Here is an 18171-nt window from a genome sequence, read left to right as displayed (position 1 = left end):
GCTGCAGAGCTCTCTCCGTAACTACATAGGGATTTCTCTAACAGGAAAGAGAATGAAAGATCCCTTGCCAAATATAAGGACTGACCCGGGTTCTCCTGAAAGGGAGGCTCCCTAGAGGAGAGCAGCTGCAGCAAGCTTCAAAGAACTGTTTGGCAGATAAAGGGGAGGAGTTGATGCAGCAGAGTGAGCCCAATTTAGGTGCCAGGGAGTTGATGCCCTTGTCCCACCTCTGACTCCTACAGGCTGCAAGAGATTGCATGTACCTTTTCCTTCTCAGAGCCCCCTCTGCCTTATCTGTAGTGTTTGGTTGGAGAGATGAATTTTGAAAGCAGTATGGTGGGCCTGTGGATCCCTGGGACCGCAGCTAGAGCAGCCCAGACCCCAAGGGAGGTAGTCTTTCTCACACTTGCTTGCCACCTAGCACCATGTCTGGCAAGGCAGCTATTTACCAAAGGAATCGATGAGCGAGTGACAAAAACACCAAGATCAACTTCTTGAACAAAACTGAAACCCATCCTGCCTTTTGATCACCCAGTCCCTTGAGATTTCTGTTTCCTATCATCGGATGCTTGCCTTCAGGTAAGGAGTAAGATGGCAGCCAGAGGGACATCCTTGAGCCTCTTGTTTGCAAAACCGCGAGTGAATGATAAAGCAGGTCACAGATAAAGCGTCTCCACAGATCACAGGCCCTTGAGAAAACCGTTCGAGCCAGTTTACATTTACTGAGCACCAACTGTGCATCCATTTGTTTTCACATAGCTTAATTCACTTAAGCTCTTGGTCTCCGAGGGCTGCACAGAAGACCGCGGTGGCTTTGAAACGCTAATGTCCCGCAGTATTGACAAGCTGAGTTACCTCAGGTGAGGGGCAATGGTGTCTTTCTTAGCTTTCTTCCATTTTCATTTGTAAAGTAAAATGGAAACAGCTCCGCAGCACCACGTTAGGGAAGGAAATTAGCACGTGGAGGCAGAGCGCTTCATAAATGCTCGTTATTATGGTTCCTCTGGGAGCACAAGTCCGTTCGCCTCCCCTTCCCCCCCAGGGCACACAGAGGTGTTCACACTCCCACGTACTTATAGATGCACAGAGGCGTGTGTGCTAACGCCAGCGGGAGGAGCTCAGGGGTCCTTAGACTCAAAGCCCAAGCTGGAACTGGTGGAGAAGCCTCTTTTTTTTCTCAATTCTTTATGAATGAACTAAGGCCGAAAGGAGTTTATTTTTTTATGAATGGAAGTCCAAAAAGTGAATGGAGCCGGGAGCCAGCCCCTACATTCTGATTGGCCCCCGTGGCTGGGAAACTCCGCCCTCAAGCTCCGCTAGCGGAGTCTGAGGATTGGCGGGCGTGCCTGGCCCTGGGGTTTCATTCACAAAAGTCAATGAAACAAAGGGAACCGGTGGGGAGGGGCGGGGGAAGAGCGAGAACGGAGGCCAAGGCAAAGGAAATGCACCAATCAGCTGCTCCCCGGGGCTCACAACTGTCTGCTGCGCCCGGAAAACAAGCCGGGGCTCTGGGGACCCGGGGCTCAGGCCGCCTCGCTCAGGCCTAGCCCCGCCACTTTAGTTGTGTCATCCCCCGGGCATGCTGAGCATCCCCCCACGGCTCCTGCACAGACGCCCCGACCTCAGGTGAAGCTGCGGAAGGGGAAGGAAGGGAGAGTGTCTGTGATTTCCCCGATTCGTCTCCCACACACCACACTCTTTCTGTTCGGCGCCCGCTTCCGCACATTCCGGGGCGGGGGTGGGAGGCGTCGGGATTCGAGGCTGGAGGGGGCGCCCGAGTTATAGGCGTGCGAATGGTGTGCGCCGCGCGCGCTCCCATATACACACTCACACACGCGCACACACACACACACGCACGCACACACACGTCTTATGTAACCTAGTCCCGGCTGAGCAGGGCTGCAGAAAGCAGACACGCCGACCCCAGCTCGAGGGAGCAGGTGGGACCTCCTTTGGCGGGAGGGGAGTGGCGGTGGAGGCGCTCGGCCGCGCAGGTCCCAGCGAGTCGGAGAAGTTTCGCTGTCCGATCCAAAGCCTCGCGATCGCCCCCTCCCCCCGCAGCGCTCCCGGGACCGTGTGCGAACTGCCTCCCCCCTCCCAGGTCTCTGCCTCCGCGCGGGGGCCCGGCCCTGTGGCCGGAGGGAGCGGCCGGATGGAGCGGAGGATGAAAGGCGGATACTTGGACCAGCGAGTGCCCTACACCTTCTGCAGCGTGAGCGCCGCGCCGGCCTCCACGCCCGCCCCCGCCCCGCACCCCGCCCCTACTCGCCCCGCAACCCCCTCCCGGGGGGTCTCAGTGGGTCCAGGGCCTCCTGGCCCCTGAGCCACCCCGGGACCCAACCCCCAACCCCAAGCTAGACTCCTCAGGGTGATTCGGGGGCATTCTCCCCCCCTCCTTCCAGCAGAAATCTCCCGGAAATGGGAGCTTGGGCGAAGCGCTGATGGTCCCGCAGGGGAAGCTCATGGACCCGGGTTCCCTGCCGCCTTCCGATTCAGAAGGTAAAGAACCAAACAAACTGCGACCCCTCTCCTTAATCCACACACATCCATCCCAGAGCCCTATCCTGGACCCACATTTCCCCAAAAGTCAAATCACTCATTCTTACTCTGTCCCTTATCACCAGTGGGGAGGCTGTAACCCGGGCACGCCAGGTCTCTCCCCATATTATCTCCACCTCTTCACCAATCCAATATTCACCCATCAGATCTCTTCCAGGATCTCAGTCACTTCCAAGAGACGTGGCTCGCTGAAGGTGAGTAGTTTTGTTTCCTTCCTAAAATTAGAAGTGGGTCGTGGGGAATCTTCTCTGTCTCAAGGAGTCTTTCCACCCCCTCCCTCCAGTCCCTAACCATTTCTCTCTCCCTGGTGCCCAGTGTGGACACTTATATTGATATTTATTTTCTCGCCCTGAGCCAGGCTTGTATAACTAGGCCTGGGGATGAATCAGACTATTGTGTGGGGTATTCGCTTATTTGAATGGAACTTGGCCCCAGGCCTGTTTTCTTTCTTTCTTTTTTTTTTTCCTGGTTGAAAATTTCATTTGCAAAGTTTGTTTGGCAGGAGGCGCCTGGCCTAGGTGTAGTGTTGGGGTGTTGAGGTATTGAAAGACAGCAATGAAAAACAGGAGTAATTTATTACCCATCTTCTGGAGTTGCTGGAACATTGGTTGGTTTTTCTTCTCTCTCCATTTCACTTCTTCCTAACTCTGAGGGCCAATTTACTGACCAAGCCAAAATAACAACAAAAGTTTCAATACTTCTCTTCTTGGCACTTTGGCAAAGAAGACTCAGGGCTGCCTCCCCAAATAGCCTTGATTATAATTCCAGTGGCAACTGGTTCTCTCTCCATCCCTCCTGAATACCTCCACCCCCAGGCAGTGCTCCCCTTCCTGTATGCAGGAGGGTTGTGAGCCCTGGCCAGGATGGGGTCAGTAGCCCAGCGTGGGCTGGGTGGGGCAGATGTCCTAGTTGGATTCTAGTTGTTGTGTTTTGGTGAGGTTAGTTAGCCTGAGGGTGATGCTGGCAGGGCTGCCAGTCAAAGGAGGCATGGTGACTTACAGTCCCTGAGATTCAGGAAGCACTAGCACCCCCATCTTCACTAACACCCCCTTTGTGTTAATACTCTAAAAACCCCAGAAACCAAAAGTGAGCACCTTCTTCAGGTCTTTTCTCTTCCTAAGGGGTCTTCATTCTTCCACTGTGGGTGGGTACCTTTCTTTTGGAATTTAAAAGCTCAGATCCACCTCTTGCAGGATTCTCTACAGGAGAAGCTTGGATGAGAAGGAAAGGACCACTAAGTCGGTCTGTGGAATAAGATGAGGTCTGTCTTGGCCACTGTCTGTCTGTCTCTACACACACACACACACACACACACACACACACACACACACACATATACTTATTGCTTTTGTCATTTTTATGATTATTGTGGTGGCGGCGGTGTCAGAGAAGGACTATTAGCATGGAGCTTAGCCTCTGAAATGAGCAATGAGGGTGGAGGGTATGAGTGTAGCATGTATCTTCCTCTGCTTGTATGTCCTGAATGCCCGGCTCCCAGTTGCATGTAGAGCTTTGTTGGCTTACCCCCTTCAGGTTCTGGAGCTAAAGAACTCAGGGTCTCCATGGGCTCTCAAAAAAAAAAAAAAAAAAAAAAACCCTTTCTTACCACCTAGTTACTGATTTTGGTCTGGCTCTCTGGGTTTCCTGCCCGTCAGCTGAGGGTCCTCACAGTGGCCAGCTCCCCAGTTGTGAGCTGTGGGCTCAGGGTGGCATTTTGGCAGTATTTGGTCTTTTTGAATGACACGGGATGGAGAATGTTCTCTTCACCCAACCATGGAAGCCCCACCCCTTGGTGGTGGGTCTGGTGATATAGTCCATGTGTCTGTCTGTGTGTGTCAGTGTGACAGCAAGTGCGTGTGCGCACAGGCATGCGCACACACATGTATGCGTGTTACATACTGCTGCCTTGGGAGCCCCTGTACATTTAAATCCAGTGGGTGGGGAGATGGGGGTGGGGAATGCTGGGGGGGCGTGTGTGTGTGTGTGTGTGTGTGTGTGTGTGTGTGTGTGTGCTGGGATCTCCTTGGTTCCCTCTCCTTCCTCCTGAGGGAGCAGCTCAGGTTCCCAGCCGGCAATGGATGGCCAGGCCTGAGGGGGGTAGGGGGGATGCTGAGGCTACTCGCTCCTCTCTCTGCGGAGACAGATGCAGCTGCCGGGGTCCTGTCCCCCTGCACCATCCCAACATCACCCCAATCTCCTCTCCTGCCTCTTCCCACCAGGTCAGTGCCCCCCATAGTCTAAAGGGGTGACAGGGAGGGATGAGCTCCTTTGGGAATTTGTCAGTGGTGGGGAACATTAGGAGGAGTGGGGCCCAGAGCCCAACCTCCCCTCTCTCAGCTTGGTTTCTTCCTAAAGCCTCAATTTGGAGAGAAACAGTGAATCCTTAGAGTGTGGGTGGGGCAGTGAAGATTGGGGGGTGGGGGGGGGAGTGACCAGGCCGGACCGAGAGAAGTGGATTTGGCTTCGGTCTATCGGCTGCTCACTGAGATTTTGGGGTGAGTGTTGGTGAGGCTCCTTGGAGGCAGCGTATTCATCTTTAGTGTCTGGGATTTTCTGGGTAGAAGAGGGGTGCCGTGAGCTGGGGAGGGTGCCTGTGATGTGTGGAGATGTTGGAAAAAGGATCTGGTGCCACAGAGAAACACAGTCTCAGGAAGACTGAGCCAAAGACATGGCTGGTTATGTAAAAAAAAAGATTTGTGGATTTGATGGAGGGTCGCTTTGTGGGATTGTCCGGAGCCCTCAAAAACCGTTAGGGACAATGACTCTGTGGTCTCTTTGGTAGTTAGGAAAAATGACTGAGCTGTATGTTCGTCCTTAGTTGAAGTTGGGGAGGGAGGGCCTGAGAACTCCCAGAAGGCTTATGGATAGATTTGGGGTCCTTGATATTGCTGTTCTGCATGTAAAATTGTTGGGGTTGCACCATATATGACGATAAAATGGATTCTTCTAGGAAGAGATTGGCTTACATATAGCTTATATCGGAATCTTAAGGGATGGCTCTGGGCTCTCCCTTCCACAAGAATTACTGCAGCTAAATGGTCCTCCAAGGGTGGCCCTCCCTTGGTCCTTTAGCCTCCCTATTTATAGGTCCAAAAAGAGACCCCGTGCATAGAGGGGAAGCACAGATGGTGCTTTCGCCCGCATGTGGTCTCTTGGTGGAAGTGTGTGCATGCACCCTGGGGTCTTGGGGACCCTGCTGGCAAGGGGAGGGTTAATCCTCAGTCCTCTCCCTAGACTCTTCTGGTTCCCTGTCTCCTCCATGTTTCCATCTCCTCCCCTTCCAGAAGGTTCCTGGAGAGGAACGTCCCCTCCACAGATAGAGAACTGGTCCCTTCCAATAGAGAGGCTGCCAGAGTGGGGGCAGGGTGAGGGTGTGAGCGCCCCAGCCATTGGTGACACAGTAAAACAGAAGCTCCAAAGGATGCTACTTACGTGGGACTGTCCCCAACCCCAGAGGATGACAGAGCCCTTCTGTGGGATACATGGCGGCTAGCTCATGGTAGGCTTTGTTTCAGTACTTAGCTCATAAACTTCTCATTTCTTCTGGAACCCATCTTTGGGGTCCCCCTGGCTCCTATTGGAGGGATAGTCCCTATTTATTCTCTCTTATTCTTGTCTCTCTCTCTCTCTTTCTCTCTCTGTGTGTACACGTACGTGTACGCCTGCACCTGAATTACACTAGGTATACACACATATACACACCTGCCTAAATCCTCTGTCCCCGCCCAGACAGTCCATTTTTTAGTGCCAGTGTAGCTGGGGGCAGACTCTGGCAAACACGGCCGAGCCAACAAATAGAGTGGTGCATGCGCGCAAGACCAAACATAGTAATTAAAATTTCTCCTGCTCTCCAGGAACTCGAAGCTCTGTGTCTCTGTTCCTATTTCTATCCTTGCCGATAATCTCTGGGTGACCAAGGGCCCTGTTGTATCCCTTTGGGAGAAGACCAGTGTTGGGAGAGCCGAGCACAGAGTAGGGCTTACCCCCCATTCTTGGGAGAGGGTAGCATCACCTCTTTAGGGGTATAATCTGTGTGCTAAGGGGAGGTCTCTTCTGGGGTTCTGGAAAGGTCAGATGACCCACAGGGCTCACCTGCCCAGTGGCGTCAGCAGGAGATGCCCCCAGCCCATTACCTCACTGGAAACCAGTAGTTAATGAGGCCCCAAGAGGGGCTCCAGAGTGCGTCAGCTACCCCTGCCAAGTTTTGCACCCCTTCTTTGCCCTTGGGACCCTCCTTCCCTAAGTAGTTGGGAGGGAAATATCACTCAGCCTGCTTGCTCCTGCCACCTATGGGTTGTCTGTCACCTTTGAACAGTCCTGGCCACCCAGCAGGAACAAATGAATGTGTCCTTCCCTTTGGTGCATTTCAAATGAACCAGTCACCAGAGACATTTATTGCAAATGTGGATGCCCGGCCCACCTCCAGCATATAGAACAACTTGCCCGATTTGAGGACTTAGAACCAACCAGTGAGGCTAACAGTGAGGTGAATCTTCAATCAGGACATCTGGGGGACTGCCGCTGTGTGATGGTAGCCTGGCTTCCAAAAGCTTGGGATGTACGAATATTTCCCCTGAGGGATTTAGTGGCCCACTGATGTATTTAGCCACTTTGGAATTGTAGTACGTTGATCTAAGTAGGGTCTTAACTACTGGAGACTTCTGGTTCTTAAACTCCCTTGCCTCAATCTCTGTCTAGTAAGCAATCCTCTAAGCAGGGCATGGTGTCAAATAGGCCTGTGATCACAAGGAAGCTGAGACAGGAGAGTAGTGAAGTTTTTTTTAAAGATTTATTTATTTATTTATCTATCTAGATATTTATTTATTTATTTATTTATTTATTTGGTTCTTTTTTTCGGAGCTGGGGACCGAACCCAGGGCCTTGCGCTTCCTAAGCAAGCGCTCTACCACTGAGCTAAATCCCCAACCATATTTATTTATTTATTGTATATGCATACACTGTAGCTGTCTTCAGACACACCAGAAGAGGGCATCAAATACCATTATAGATGGTTGTGAGCCACCATGTGGTTGCTGGGATTTGAACTCAGGACCTCTGGAAGAGCAGTCAGTGCTACTAACCACTGAGCCATCTCTCCAGTCCTGAGAGTGGTGAATCTAAGGCCAGCCTGGGATACCTAGTAAGACCCTCTCTCAAAAAACCAAAGGCTGTGGGGTTCAAAAGGACTTTGATTCAACCTCCACCATAAATAAATACATAAAAATCAACTATAAATCTGTGTCTATAAACGCTCAGGGCCTCTGACATTTGAAGCAAGCATTCGACCACAGCCCAAGTATCCTTCCTGGTAAGATGAGCTTTTCTGGTGGTGTGCCAACTCTGGTGGTAGCTGGTGTGTGGAGAGGAGCTGCAGGGTAAGGGACTGGCTGCCTGGGTGAGGATCTCACTGCTTTGGGCTCCATTCTGTGGAGCTAGCCCCTGCCAGCGTGAGTACAGGCCTCACTGGATGTTTATTCATAAATAACACTCATTTAGTGTCTGGTCTGAGTAGGGCCCGTTCTGGGTGCTAGAGACTCATCTGAAGAAGACAAAGCTGGTGTCCTCACAGCCTAATTTCCCAGGGAAGAGATGAACATTGACATGCAAATATACATTCCTAAGACATGCACAGGTGGAGGAAAATTCGTGCTGAGACCGGAAAGCAAAAGGGACAGTTGTGCTTTGGGTGGCCAGAGAAGGCCTCTGATAAGCCTGGCCAGGTGCCCATCTGTAACCAGCATTCCAGGCAGAGTCAGAAAGATGGTGCCTTTTAGGTGAGCCTGGGCTACATTGTGGGATCCGGAACATAGTAGCTGAGGCTCTGCGGAGAGGGTGGGGGGAGAAAGGATCCAGCTCTGCAGGACCGAAGGCTAAAGGAGTCCAAGGTGCTAAGGAATGATAGTAAGGAGAGGCAGGCAAGGGAGGTGAGCTGAGGAGGCCAAGAGCAAGCTTTAAATTACACATTTTAAGTGAGGGAGCAGAGTGATTTGGTTTCTATTGTACGAAGATCGCTCTAGCGGCTGTGCCGACTGCTGGGCCCGGGGGAAGTGAGTGGGCAAACACAGGGTCCTGTGGCCAAGGTCTGAGCCTGCATGCTCACATGGGATCGGGGTGTAGAGCGTTCCCTATATCTCACCTCACACGCCTCACCAGCCACTCTCAAGTCTGATTTTTTTTTTATCTCCCCATTTCCACGTTGCCCAGTCTCCAGGGAGTGGCAATCCAGTGTCCTAGGTCACCAGCTCCATTGTCCTGCTCCAGACCTGCTTTTATCCTAGACAATCAGGAAGTCCTTCTTTGTGTCTGTTCTTCTTTCTGCTGTAACCCTCCCCCTTGATAGAGAAGTAAACAAAAGCCAGGAGTCCTTTGAGTATCCTTTGGCTCAGAGATGCCCACCCCTGATCCTCAGACCTCCAGGCTTGGGAAGCCCTTCTTTTCCTTAGCTACAAAGCAGTGTTGAGCAGGTGTCTGTACCTTCCTCCTGTCCTTTTTTTACCGTCTTACTTCTCTGCTGCCGTCCTTTCTCCTCCATTCCCTTCCGAAAACTCAAGAACTCTTGTGTGTCTCCAAAACACCTGGAAAGAAGCGCAGATTCCTGGGTCCCTTCCCAAATTCAGAATTTCCTCACCTGATTTCCATAGCCACAGGATCCCACAGTTTGTAAAACCTGTCCACCCCTGACAAAGCCTTGCAAATTTGGAAGGGCGGGCTCATTTGTACTTCTGAGACAAAATGTCTAGGCAAAGACTATCTGCACAAGTTCTGAGAGTCCTCCCAGGGGGTCTTCACGGGCCGCAGCTGGAGTGCAGTCACCCTTTGTCTAAGGCAGGGTCTGGACCTCTGCTGGGCTGGAGCTGATCTGCAGGGTGGCAACAGTGCTGTCTTCCTGGAGTGGCCACTTTGCAGGGTCACATCCTGGACTCACCTCTGGCCTCTCTCTGCAGCTCAGGTACCGGACAGTGATGAGCAGTTTGTTCCTGATTTCCATTCAGAAAACTGTGAGTAGTGAGTGCTGGGTACAAGGGTGGGGGATGGGGGGGGTGAGGGAATGACAGGAAGTGAGTCATGGGGACAGTCACCCATAGGAGAGCAGTTTGCTCTCACCTAAAGACAGGGTGAATTGAAGGTCAGGGCTCCCCATCCTGGAATATGGATTCTGAGATCAACACTGTGACTGGGGGCGATAAGTCACATTCCCCTTTGGGTCCTAGCCATGCAACCTGCATTGCATTTCTCTCTGCAGCCAAAGTAATGGACTTGAGGTCACTTAGCAGTGTTCTGTTATCTTCTTCGGCGCTGGTGATGCTATTCCAGGAAAGATTTGTCAATGACTCTAGAGAGTTTAGAGTTGGTTGCAAATGGAGTGTTCAGTGGTATTTCAAAAATATCCTATGATGCTCAGGACATCGCCCCAAATCTGACCCCAGTGTCACAGGTGTCACTGTTGCAAAATGATAGGTAAGGTAAGGTGGCCCACACCTGTAATCTGGAGGGTGAATTTTTCTTTTGGTTCTTTTTTTTTCGGAGCTGGGGATCGAACCCAGGGCCTTGCGCTTCCTAGGCAAGCCCTCTACCACTGAGCTAAATCCCCAACCCTGGAGGGTGAATTTTGAGGCCAGTCTGGATACATACCTTGTCTCAAAAAAAAGTCAAGTGTGGCACCTTTGACCCCAGCACTCAGGAGGCAGAGTCAGGCAGATCTCTGAGTTTGGAGGCCAGTCTGGTCTACAGAGTGAGTTCTAGGACAGCTAAGGCTACACAGAAAAACCCTGTCTTGAAAACCAAAAGAGGAAAAGTCTGAGAAGGGGTGTTTGGCTGTTAGGTACCACCTAACTGATGGCTCTTGGATGCCATTCCCCATGAAATGAAAGGAACACAAGAATGGAAAACGGTGGTCACCAGGACTGTGGATTCCAGGACATCTGACCAAACTGAAGGAAGCCAGGATGTCACTCACAGCAGGGCTCAGCCACAATGGTAGCTGGACTGGGAGAACCCAGTAAGGACCCAGAAAAGGCCAGTGCTCCTCACAGATAATTAGGAGCATGTGCCTATTCCTCTGCTGACATGCAAGGGTGCTAACAGCCAGACTCCCTCAGAAGACCAAAGACTCTTTACAGCTCCAAATAAGAAAACACTCACTTGGAAATTTCCAGGACACTCAGGAAAGCCAAAGGGGGCCCCGGGTCTGAGATGTTCACTCTTAGGAAGGGGTTTCCTCAGCTAAGGGTGTGTGTTGAACTTTTAGATATTTCCCTTGGTTAATACCAAGGTTAATACCCAACCCATGTTGGTCCCTAATGTACAAAACTAGACATAATGTAACCAAAATGTTCCAAAAGCATTCAGCTTCAGTGATCAAGAATGAGAGCCGGGGGGCTGGGGATTTAGCTCAGTGGTAGAGCGCTTACCTAGGAAGCTCAAGGCCCTGGGTTCGGTCCCCAGCTCCGGAAAAAAAAAAGAACCAAAAAAAAAAAGAATGAGAGCCGGGAGGAGACTGACTCAGAAAGCAGAGGTGTCAGAAGCACTGTTGGCTTCTGTGTGACACTCTGGCTTTGCTCTGTCCTACCCCACAGTAGCTTTCCATAGCCCCACCACCAGGATCAAGAAGGAACCCCAGAGTCCCCGCACAGACCCCGCCCTGTCCTGCAGCAGGAAGCCGCCACTCTCCTACCACCATGGAGAGCAGTGTCTTTACTCCAGGTGAGCCCCGGCCCAGGAGGATGTCAGGACGTGAAGGCTTCTCTTGAGGCTTGGGGTAGGAGAGGACAACTGTGAGCTGAGGCACCCGTAGAGATGAGGGCTGGATAACGGGGTTTCTTGGCTCCTGTAGCACTAGCAAGGATCCTTCTGAGCTTTAGCAAGAGACATCACACAGTGGGCAGATGGCCTCAAGAACTCAGTGAGTCTCTACCTGGAAGCCCGTGCCCTACTTAAACCAGTTGCTCTGGGCTTCGGAGAGAGATTGTCAGACTGAGAGGTCGGGTTCCAGGATTAAGAAAAGGTATTCACTTAGACAGGTATGGCGCGTGGTATGTGCTTGAGACAGGGGCATTGTGAGTTTGAGGTTAAGCTTAGCTCCAGAGAGAGTTCCAGGTGAAGCTGAGCTAACAGAGCAAGACTCTTCTGGAGAGAGAAAAAAATAATTCACCTGGGGGCTGGAAATAGAGCTAAGTCAATAGCATATTTGCCTAACAGACACAAAACCCCGGGTATGATTTTCTGCACCTCTTAAACCTGGCAGGGTGGTTACTTGCGTGTAATCTCAGCAGCTTTGAGGTGGAAACAGGAGTTTGAGATTATTGTTGGCAACACATGGAGAGTCTGAGGCTACCCTAGGCTACATTAGACCCTATTTCAAAAGAAAAGATTTCCTAGCCCTTGGAAAGCAGAGGCAAGTGTATCTCTGAGCTTAAGGCCAACCTGGTCTACAGATCAAGTTCCAGGACAGCCAGGGCTGTGCAGAGAAACCCTGTGTCAAACAAACAAACCAAAAATCCCAGCCCCTCTACTGCAATCCCAGCAGTCATTTCCTGGGGTATGAAAGGTACAGAAGACGGTCACCTAGCTTCTCTGCCCCCTTGTCCCCATCTCCCCTTCAATTCCAGTGCCTATGACTCCCCCAGACAAATCGCCATCAAGTCCCCCGCCCCCGGAGCCCCTGGACAGTCGCCCCTGCAGCCCTTTTCCAGGGCAGAACCGCAGCAGAGTCTCCTGAGAGCCTCCAGCTCTTCCCAGTCCCACCCTGGCCACGGGTACCTTGGTGAGCACAGGTAAGGAGACGGATCTGAAGCACCGGGGGACCCGGGCCTCGCCAGGCAGTCTGGGCTCAGTTCCTTAGTTCTCTGTAGAGACCTGGCTGGGAGAACCAGGGAGATGGTGTCTCATTATCCCTCCAGAGCCCTGTCAACAAGTGACAGGCTCAAGGGGGCTAATGGAAGGTTCTCTCTTCTTCCTTCCTCAACCATCACGTCCAGCTCCGTCTTCCAGCAGCCCGTGGACATGTGCCATGCCTTCACATCTCCTCAGGGAGGGGGCCGGGAACCTCTCCCAGCCCCCTATCAACACCAACTATCGGAGCCCTGCCCACCCTACCCCCAGCAGAGCTTCAAGCAGGAGTACCATGACCCCCTGTATGAACAGGCTGGCCAGCCAGCTGCGAGCCAGGGTGGGGTCAGTGGGCACAGGTACCCAGGGGCGGGGGTGGTGATCAAACAGGAGCGCACAGACTTCGCCTACGACTCAGGTAAGAGACCGGGAGTTGGGGGGACTCGGAGGAGGTTTTCTGGGATTGCCAAATGGGGTCACAAGTACTCCAGTGAGCAGTGAGGTTAAGCAAAGGTTCCTATAAGGTTTGTGCCTTTTCACAGTCTATACGTTAGTTCCTAACCCAACTCACTCACTCATTTTTTTTTTAAACTGTTCTAAAGAATGATCGTTTTCCAGCCAACATTCAGATGATAAGGTACACAGACCTTTGCCCTTATAGCTCTTGACAATAATAAGGGTTGGGCATTTACTTCTGTCAGAAGTCAAAGGGTTTTAATTAAACCCCTAAGACCAGGGTACTGTGCCTGGAACAAGAGTATGCTGTTGGAGGAGATAAAAATGAGATGATCACTAGTCCTTGTCTCCACAGTGATTTAAAAAGATGAGGAAGCTGTACCCGCATAACGTAGGAAGTGGAGACAGAAGGGTCATTAGCATCAAGGATAGCCTGGACTAGTGTCTCTTTAAAAAAAAAAAAAAAAAAAAAAAAAGCTGGGGTTGGGGATTTAGCTCAGTGGTAGAGCGCTTGCCTAGGAAGCGCAAGGCCCTGGGTTCGGTCCCCAGCTCTGGAAAAAAAAAAAAAAAAGAACCAAAAAAAAAAAAAAAAAAAGCTGTGGTTATTTGTTCCGGAGATTGCCAGCATTCAGGAGGCTAGGGCAGATGAATGGCTATGAGTTTAAACTAGGTGACATGAGTTTCAGGCAAGCCTGAAGTATAGAGTGAGACCTTGTCTCTAGAAAGATAGGTAGGTAGGTAGGTAGGTAGGTAGGTAGGTAGGTAGGTAGGTAGAACAGTAGCTGTAGAGCTTGGCTGGGATTTTAGAATTTTCTTTTCCTGGTGCCCACAGTATTTTAGCTTCAGGGGCTTATGTACAAACCCCTAGTCACTCCAGGGAGGAGAACAGGACCAGTGCTTCCCTTTCTCAAACCCTGGTTGCAACTGTGAGTCTGATGGTCACTGGAGATGGGAGCCGCTGTAAGCTGCTGACCTTCAAAGGCTGGAGACCGGAGGGATCGAGTTACTTGCCCTTGAACTCTTGCCCCTCCTCCCTCCGCTTTTCCTGAATGGAGTCAAGAATTCCATTCACAAAATGGAGGAATGAATAAACCCTCCCTCTTGCCTCCTCCCCCGAGGTGTCGGGTGTCAGCGGCTCATTCATAGGTGGGAGTGGAGGGGGCGGGAAAGGGTTGGGACTCAAAGCGTGGCTTCCTAGGTGGAGCTGGAAGGTTTCAGTTCTATGGCGTGGAACACAGAATGTGCTTATACCTGAGAAAAAACAGCCCAGTGCCCACTGCCTCTTCTTTAAATATATGCATCCCCCACTTCCACCCCCACTCCTCTCTCTCTCTCTCTCACACACACAGAGGTACAGAGGTACTAGACTTGGAACCTGACCTGCTGACCGGACGTGTGCCCATTCCGAGGAAGTCTTAGGCAAACCCTTTCCAACCCCCGGAGATTCATCTCTCGCCCCCTCCTTCCCCCCTGTACTCACAGGAAACAGCTGCTCCCTGGAATCCTGGGTCTTGTGAACAGGCTGCCTGGCCCCAGCTGCTGCCACCCATGCCCTCTGCCTCAGCCCTCAAACTGAGGGCCTCGAGCTTCCAGCTCCCTCTGGCTGAACTTCCCCTGGGATTTGGTGGTGGGAAAAGGATGGTGGCTGGACTGCAGGCTAGCAGCAAGAACTCCTTGAATGTGTGCAGGATTTCCTCCCCTGCTTCACCTCAGCCACTTTTATCACCTTTTCTTCCCTCCCCCAGATGTCCCTGGATGTGCATCAATGTATCTTCACCCAGAGGGCTTCTCTGCACCCTCTTCAGGTGATGGAGTGATGGGTAAGACAGGTGGATCCTTGCTAGGGGGCGGAGAGTCACCCCAGCCACAAGTCTCTGCATTCTGTGGGGTCTTCAATGGCGAACCCTCAGATCTGAGCAATTACCACCTTTCCTCCACAAGGTTATGGCTATGAGAAATCTCTTCGACCATTCCCAGATGATGTCTGCATTGTCCCTGAGAAATTCGAAGGTCAGAGAAGTGACTTTGTAGGAGGGTCAGGGTCCTCTTCACCCCTGCCACACACTGGGTCCTGTAGGAATTGCATTTCGTTTGTGGGCGAGATCAGGACACTCAGGAAAGAGTTTGGGGATGCCACATAAGGGAGGGGAGGAAGTCGGTTATGGGATATTACTTCACACCTATTTCTACTTTCCCAGGAGACATCAAACAGGAAGGGGTTGGAGCTTTCCGGGAGGGGCCACCCTACCAGCGCCGGGGTGCCTTACAACTGTGGCAGTTTCTGGTGGCCCTGCTGGATGACCCAACGAATGCTCACTTCATTGCTTGGACAGGCCGGGGAATGGAGTTTAAACTAATTGAACCTGAAGAGGTGGGTCTTAGGTGTTCCCACCCCTCCTGTCCGTCCGGCAGTTTTGGAGTCTTGAGAGGAGAAATGGTGCCACTTGCCTTCCACCATCATCCTCAGTCTGCCTGACCCAGTTCTTGTCAAGCCTGAGTCAGCATTGTGCCAGTAACTAGCCTAGATTGTCCTTGCACCAAGAATCTCAAATGTTTTTCCACCCTGCCCCCTGCCCCCCCATTTTTCCTTTTGAGATGACATCTCCACCCAAATATTTGTCTCTCGTCCCCAGGTCGCCAGGCTCTGGGGCATCCAGAAGAACCGGCCAGCCATGAATTATGACAAGCTGAGCCGCTCACTGCGATACTATTATGAGAAAGGCATCATGCAGAAGGTTGGGCTGAGGTCCTAGCATGGCCGTGAGGAGGGGCTAAGGGAGGGCCAAGAGTTGAAAAGGTGTCAAGAGAAAGTCAAGTGGTGTGTGTGTGTGTGTGTGTGTGTGTGTGTGTGTGTGTGTGTGTGTGTGTGTGTGTGTGTGTGTGTGGAGGGAGTAGGTTTCTCAGCAGGCTTTCAGGAACAGAAAATGTAAACCCAAGGTTCAGTGGCTGAACTTTGCCAAGTGGGCTGTGGTTGAGATGAGACGTGAACAAGGACCAGAAGGGAGTGGGTTTCAAGCAGAGCCAGTGCGGGAGGGAAAGAGGTCCTGATGCGTTTTTGTGAGAAGAGAAGGACCCTCTAAATTCTCTGAGGCAGGGCATGCATGTCTGGCCTGACAACCCTCTCTTCACAGGTGGCTGGTGAACGCTACGTGTACAAGTTTGTGTGTGAGCCAGAGGCCCTATTTTCTCTGGCCTTCCCAGATAATCATCGTCCAGCTCTGAAGGCTGAGTTTGACCGGCCAGTCAGTGAGGAGGACACGGTCCCTTTGTCCCACTTGGATGAGAGCCCTGCCTACCTCCCAGAACTTGCTGGCCCTGCTCAGCCCTTTGGCCACAAAGGCGGATATTCTTACTAGGCACCAGTGACCTCCCCTTGCAATGGTGGGGTTGCCTAGTGTACATAACAACTGATTTGGTATTGGTAAAGCCCTCTTTCTGATACCTGTAGAAGTCTCTGGGGTCAGTGCTCCACTATCCCATCTGATACTCCTGGCCAGACTCAGCTGCTAACCAGAGTCTGCGGGAAAGACAGTGGACAGGTCAAGTCTAAAGGCAGTAACTGAAGTTCGCTGTGGTTCACCTGTACCCTCAGTTCAGCTTGGCTTCGGCCTAGGTCTTGCTCAGGGGCCAAGTTCCCCACGCCCTCCACAGAGAACCAGTGTTCTGTTCTGGGGACAGATAAGGGGCTTTCTGTGTTTATTATGGCAGCAGGGCCAAGGGGATCCTCAGAACACCCTGTCTTCCCCCTCAGCCCCTGAGGGAGACAAAGTTCTGCCCTGGGCTGGGGTCCTGTGTTCTTGGTGCTGTGCTCTGGGAGGCAGGAGCACATGGAGGCAGCTGGGGGTGGGGAGTGTTGGGTGGAGGCAGGGACAGCTCTCTGCCCTAGGCCTACCCAGGTCCAGTTCCACCTTCGCCTCATCTGCCAGACCTTAATAAAGCCTCTGCTTCTCCTGTTGTTTGTTTGCTCTTTGCTTCCGTGAGGCAAGGACCTAGGGTGGGAAGAGCTATGGCCATGAAGATGACTGGGGTTTGGAGTCTGTCCCTGCAAGGCCTTACATGATATGGTGCCCTGATCCTGGAGTCTAGTTCAGGCCCTCACTTGCATTTCTGGAAATCTCTTGTCATTGATTTTCCTCTAGAGAATGAACACTGGGAAATCTGCTCTTATCCAAGCTAGGATCGTGTAAGGATCCAGAAATAATGGAGTATACTTTTTATCCCAGATGGGGCCCCTTGACCATCCCTTACCACAGTTAGCCTGTCCCTAGAAACATCCTCAGGTAGAGACTTGGTCTGTGGCTTCCGTGATCATAGTTGCTCCCATGGACTAGGAGCCCACATTTATCCCAACTGCTTGTCCCTCTTCCTACACAAACTCCAGGCTGCTGCTTTTACTGAGGTCAGAAACAAGTGTTTGGAGACTAGAAAAGGAGAAAGGTATTCAAGCAAGCAACTGTAGGTGAGGGGGTGACAGCAGGTCCTGAATAGGCTTGTGGGGTGTGTATGTTGGGGGTAGTGGTGGCAGCGTCAAACATTCTCCTGAGACCAATCCCAGGTGGGAGAAACAGGATGACTGAGGAGCTGTGACAGAGGCAGCAGCTTGGGAACAGGAAGGGACAGAATCTGAGGAAGGGAAAGAATCTGGATCTAGAGCCAGCTTTCCAGGACTGGGCTCAGGTTAAAACAAGCAGGTTCAACAGAACCCCAACTGTTACCCACAAATAAAAAGCATCACTTTTTCCTAGAAACACCAAAAATCAATGTACTGACTCACAATTCAGAGCAAGAGATAGAAAACCGGTGGGGGGGGGTGTGTGTTTTAGGCCTATAAGGATGACTAAGTGGGTACGATGCTTCCTTCCGGACAAGCCTACATGCTTGAGTTCTGTCCCCAACATCCACATGGTAGAGAGAGAACAAACTCCCCGTGGGCTGTCTTCATCTCCACACGCATGCACATAGTGGTCAAGAAGATTCCAGTTGTGTGACCCACATCATCTCTTAGCCTCTCAATCTCAGGGAATACTGGCTCAGGAATAAATGAGAGAAAGAAAGAGCCTAGAGAGATGGGTCAGCTATTAAAAGCACTGGCTGTTCTTCCAGGGGACTTGGTTTTCATTCCCAACACCCACGTGACAGCTCTCAAACATCTCTAACTCCAATTCCAGAGGGTCTGACATCCTCTTCCGGCCTCTGCAGGTACCAGGCATGGCACGTAAGTAGTACATAGACATGTATGCAGGCAGAATACATATAAAATTAAATAAGCATTTTTTTCTAAAGACACAAAAGCAGCCTGGTGGTATACATTTGTACACCTGAGAGGCA

At 51.6% G+C, this 18171-nt stretch overlaps 1 protein-coding gene across 21 annotated transcripts; it reads left to right on the top strand.

The window, feature by feature from the left end:
* The first annotated feature begins 1409 nt into the window (after window positions 1-1409).
* On the top strand, window positions 1410-16799 carry Etv4 (ETS variant transcription factor 4). 21 transcript variants are annotated; one of them, NM_001108299.1, is given in 13 exon segments: window positions 1410-1626; window positions 2102-2212; window positions 2406-2499; window positions 2706-2753; window positions 9504-9557; window positions 11136-11262; window positions 12168-12332; window positions 12537-12805; window positions 14589-14663; window positions 14785-14853; window positions 15042-15214; window positions 15477-15578; window positions 15975-16799. In NM_001108299.1, coding segments are annotated over 12 exon segments (1461 nt in total). In that variant the 5' UTR covers window positions 1410-1626; window positions 2102-2152; the 3' UTR covers window positions 16200-16799.
* Window positions 16800-18171: the final 1372 nt, after the last annotated feature.

The sequence above is a fragment of the Rattus norvegicus genome, chromosome 10, assembly GCF_021556685.1.
Source record: "Rattus norvegicus strain SHRSP/BbbUtx chromosome 10, alternate assembly SHRSP_T2T, whole genome shotgun sequence".
In the NCBI taxonomy this organism is placed as follows: domain Eukaryota; kingdom Metazoa; phylum Chordata; class Mammalia; order Rodentia; family Muridae; genus Rattus; species Rattus norvegicus.
Note: the sequence above shows the minus strand (reverse complement) of the source record. Positions and strands in the feature narration are given on the sequence as shown.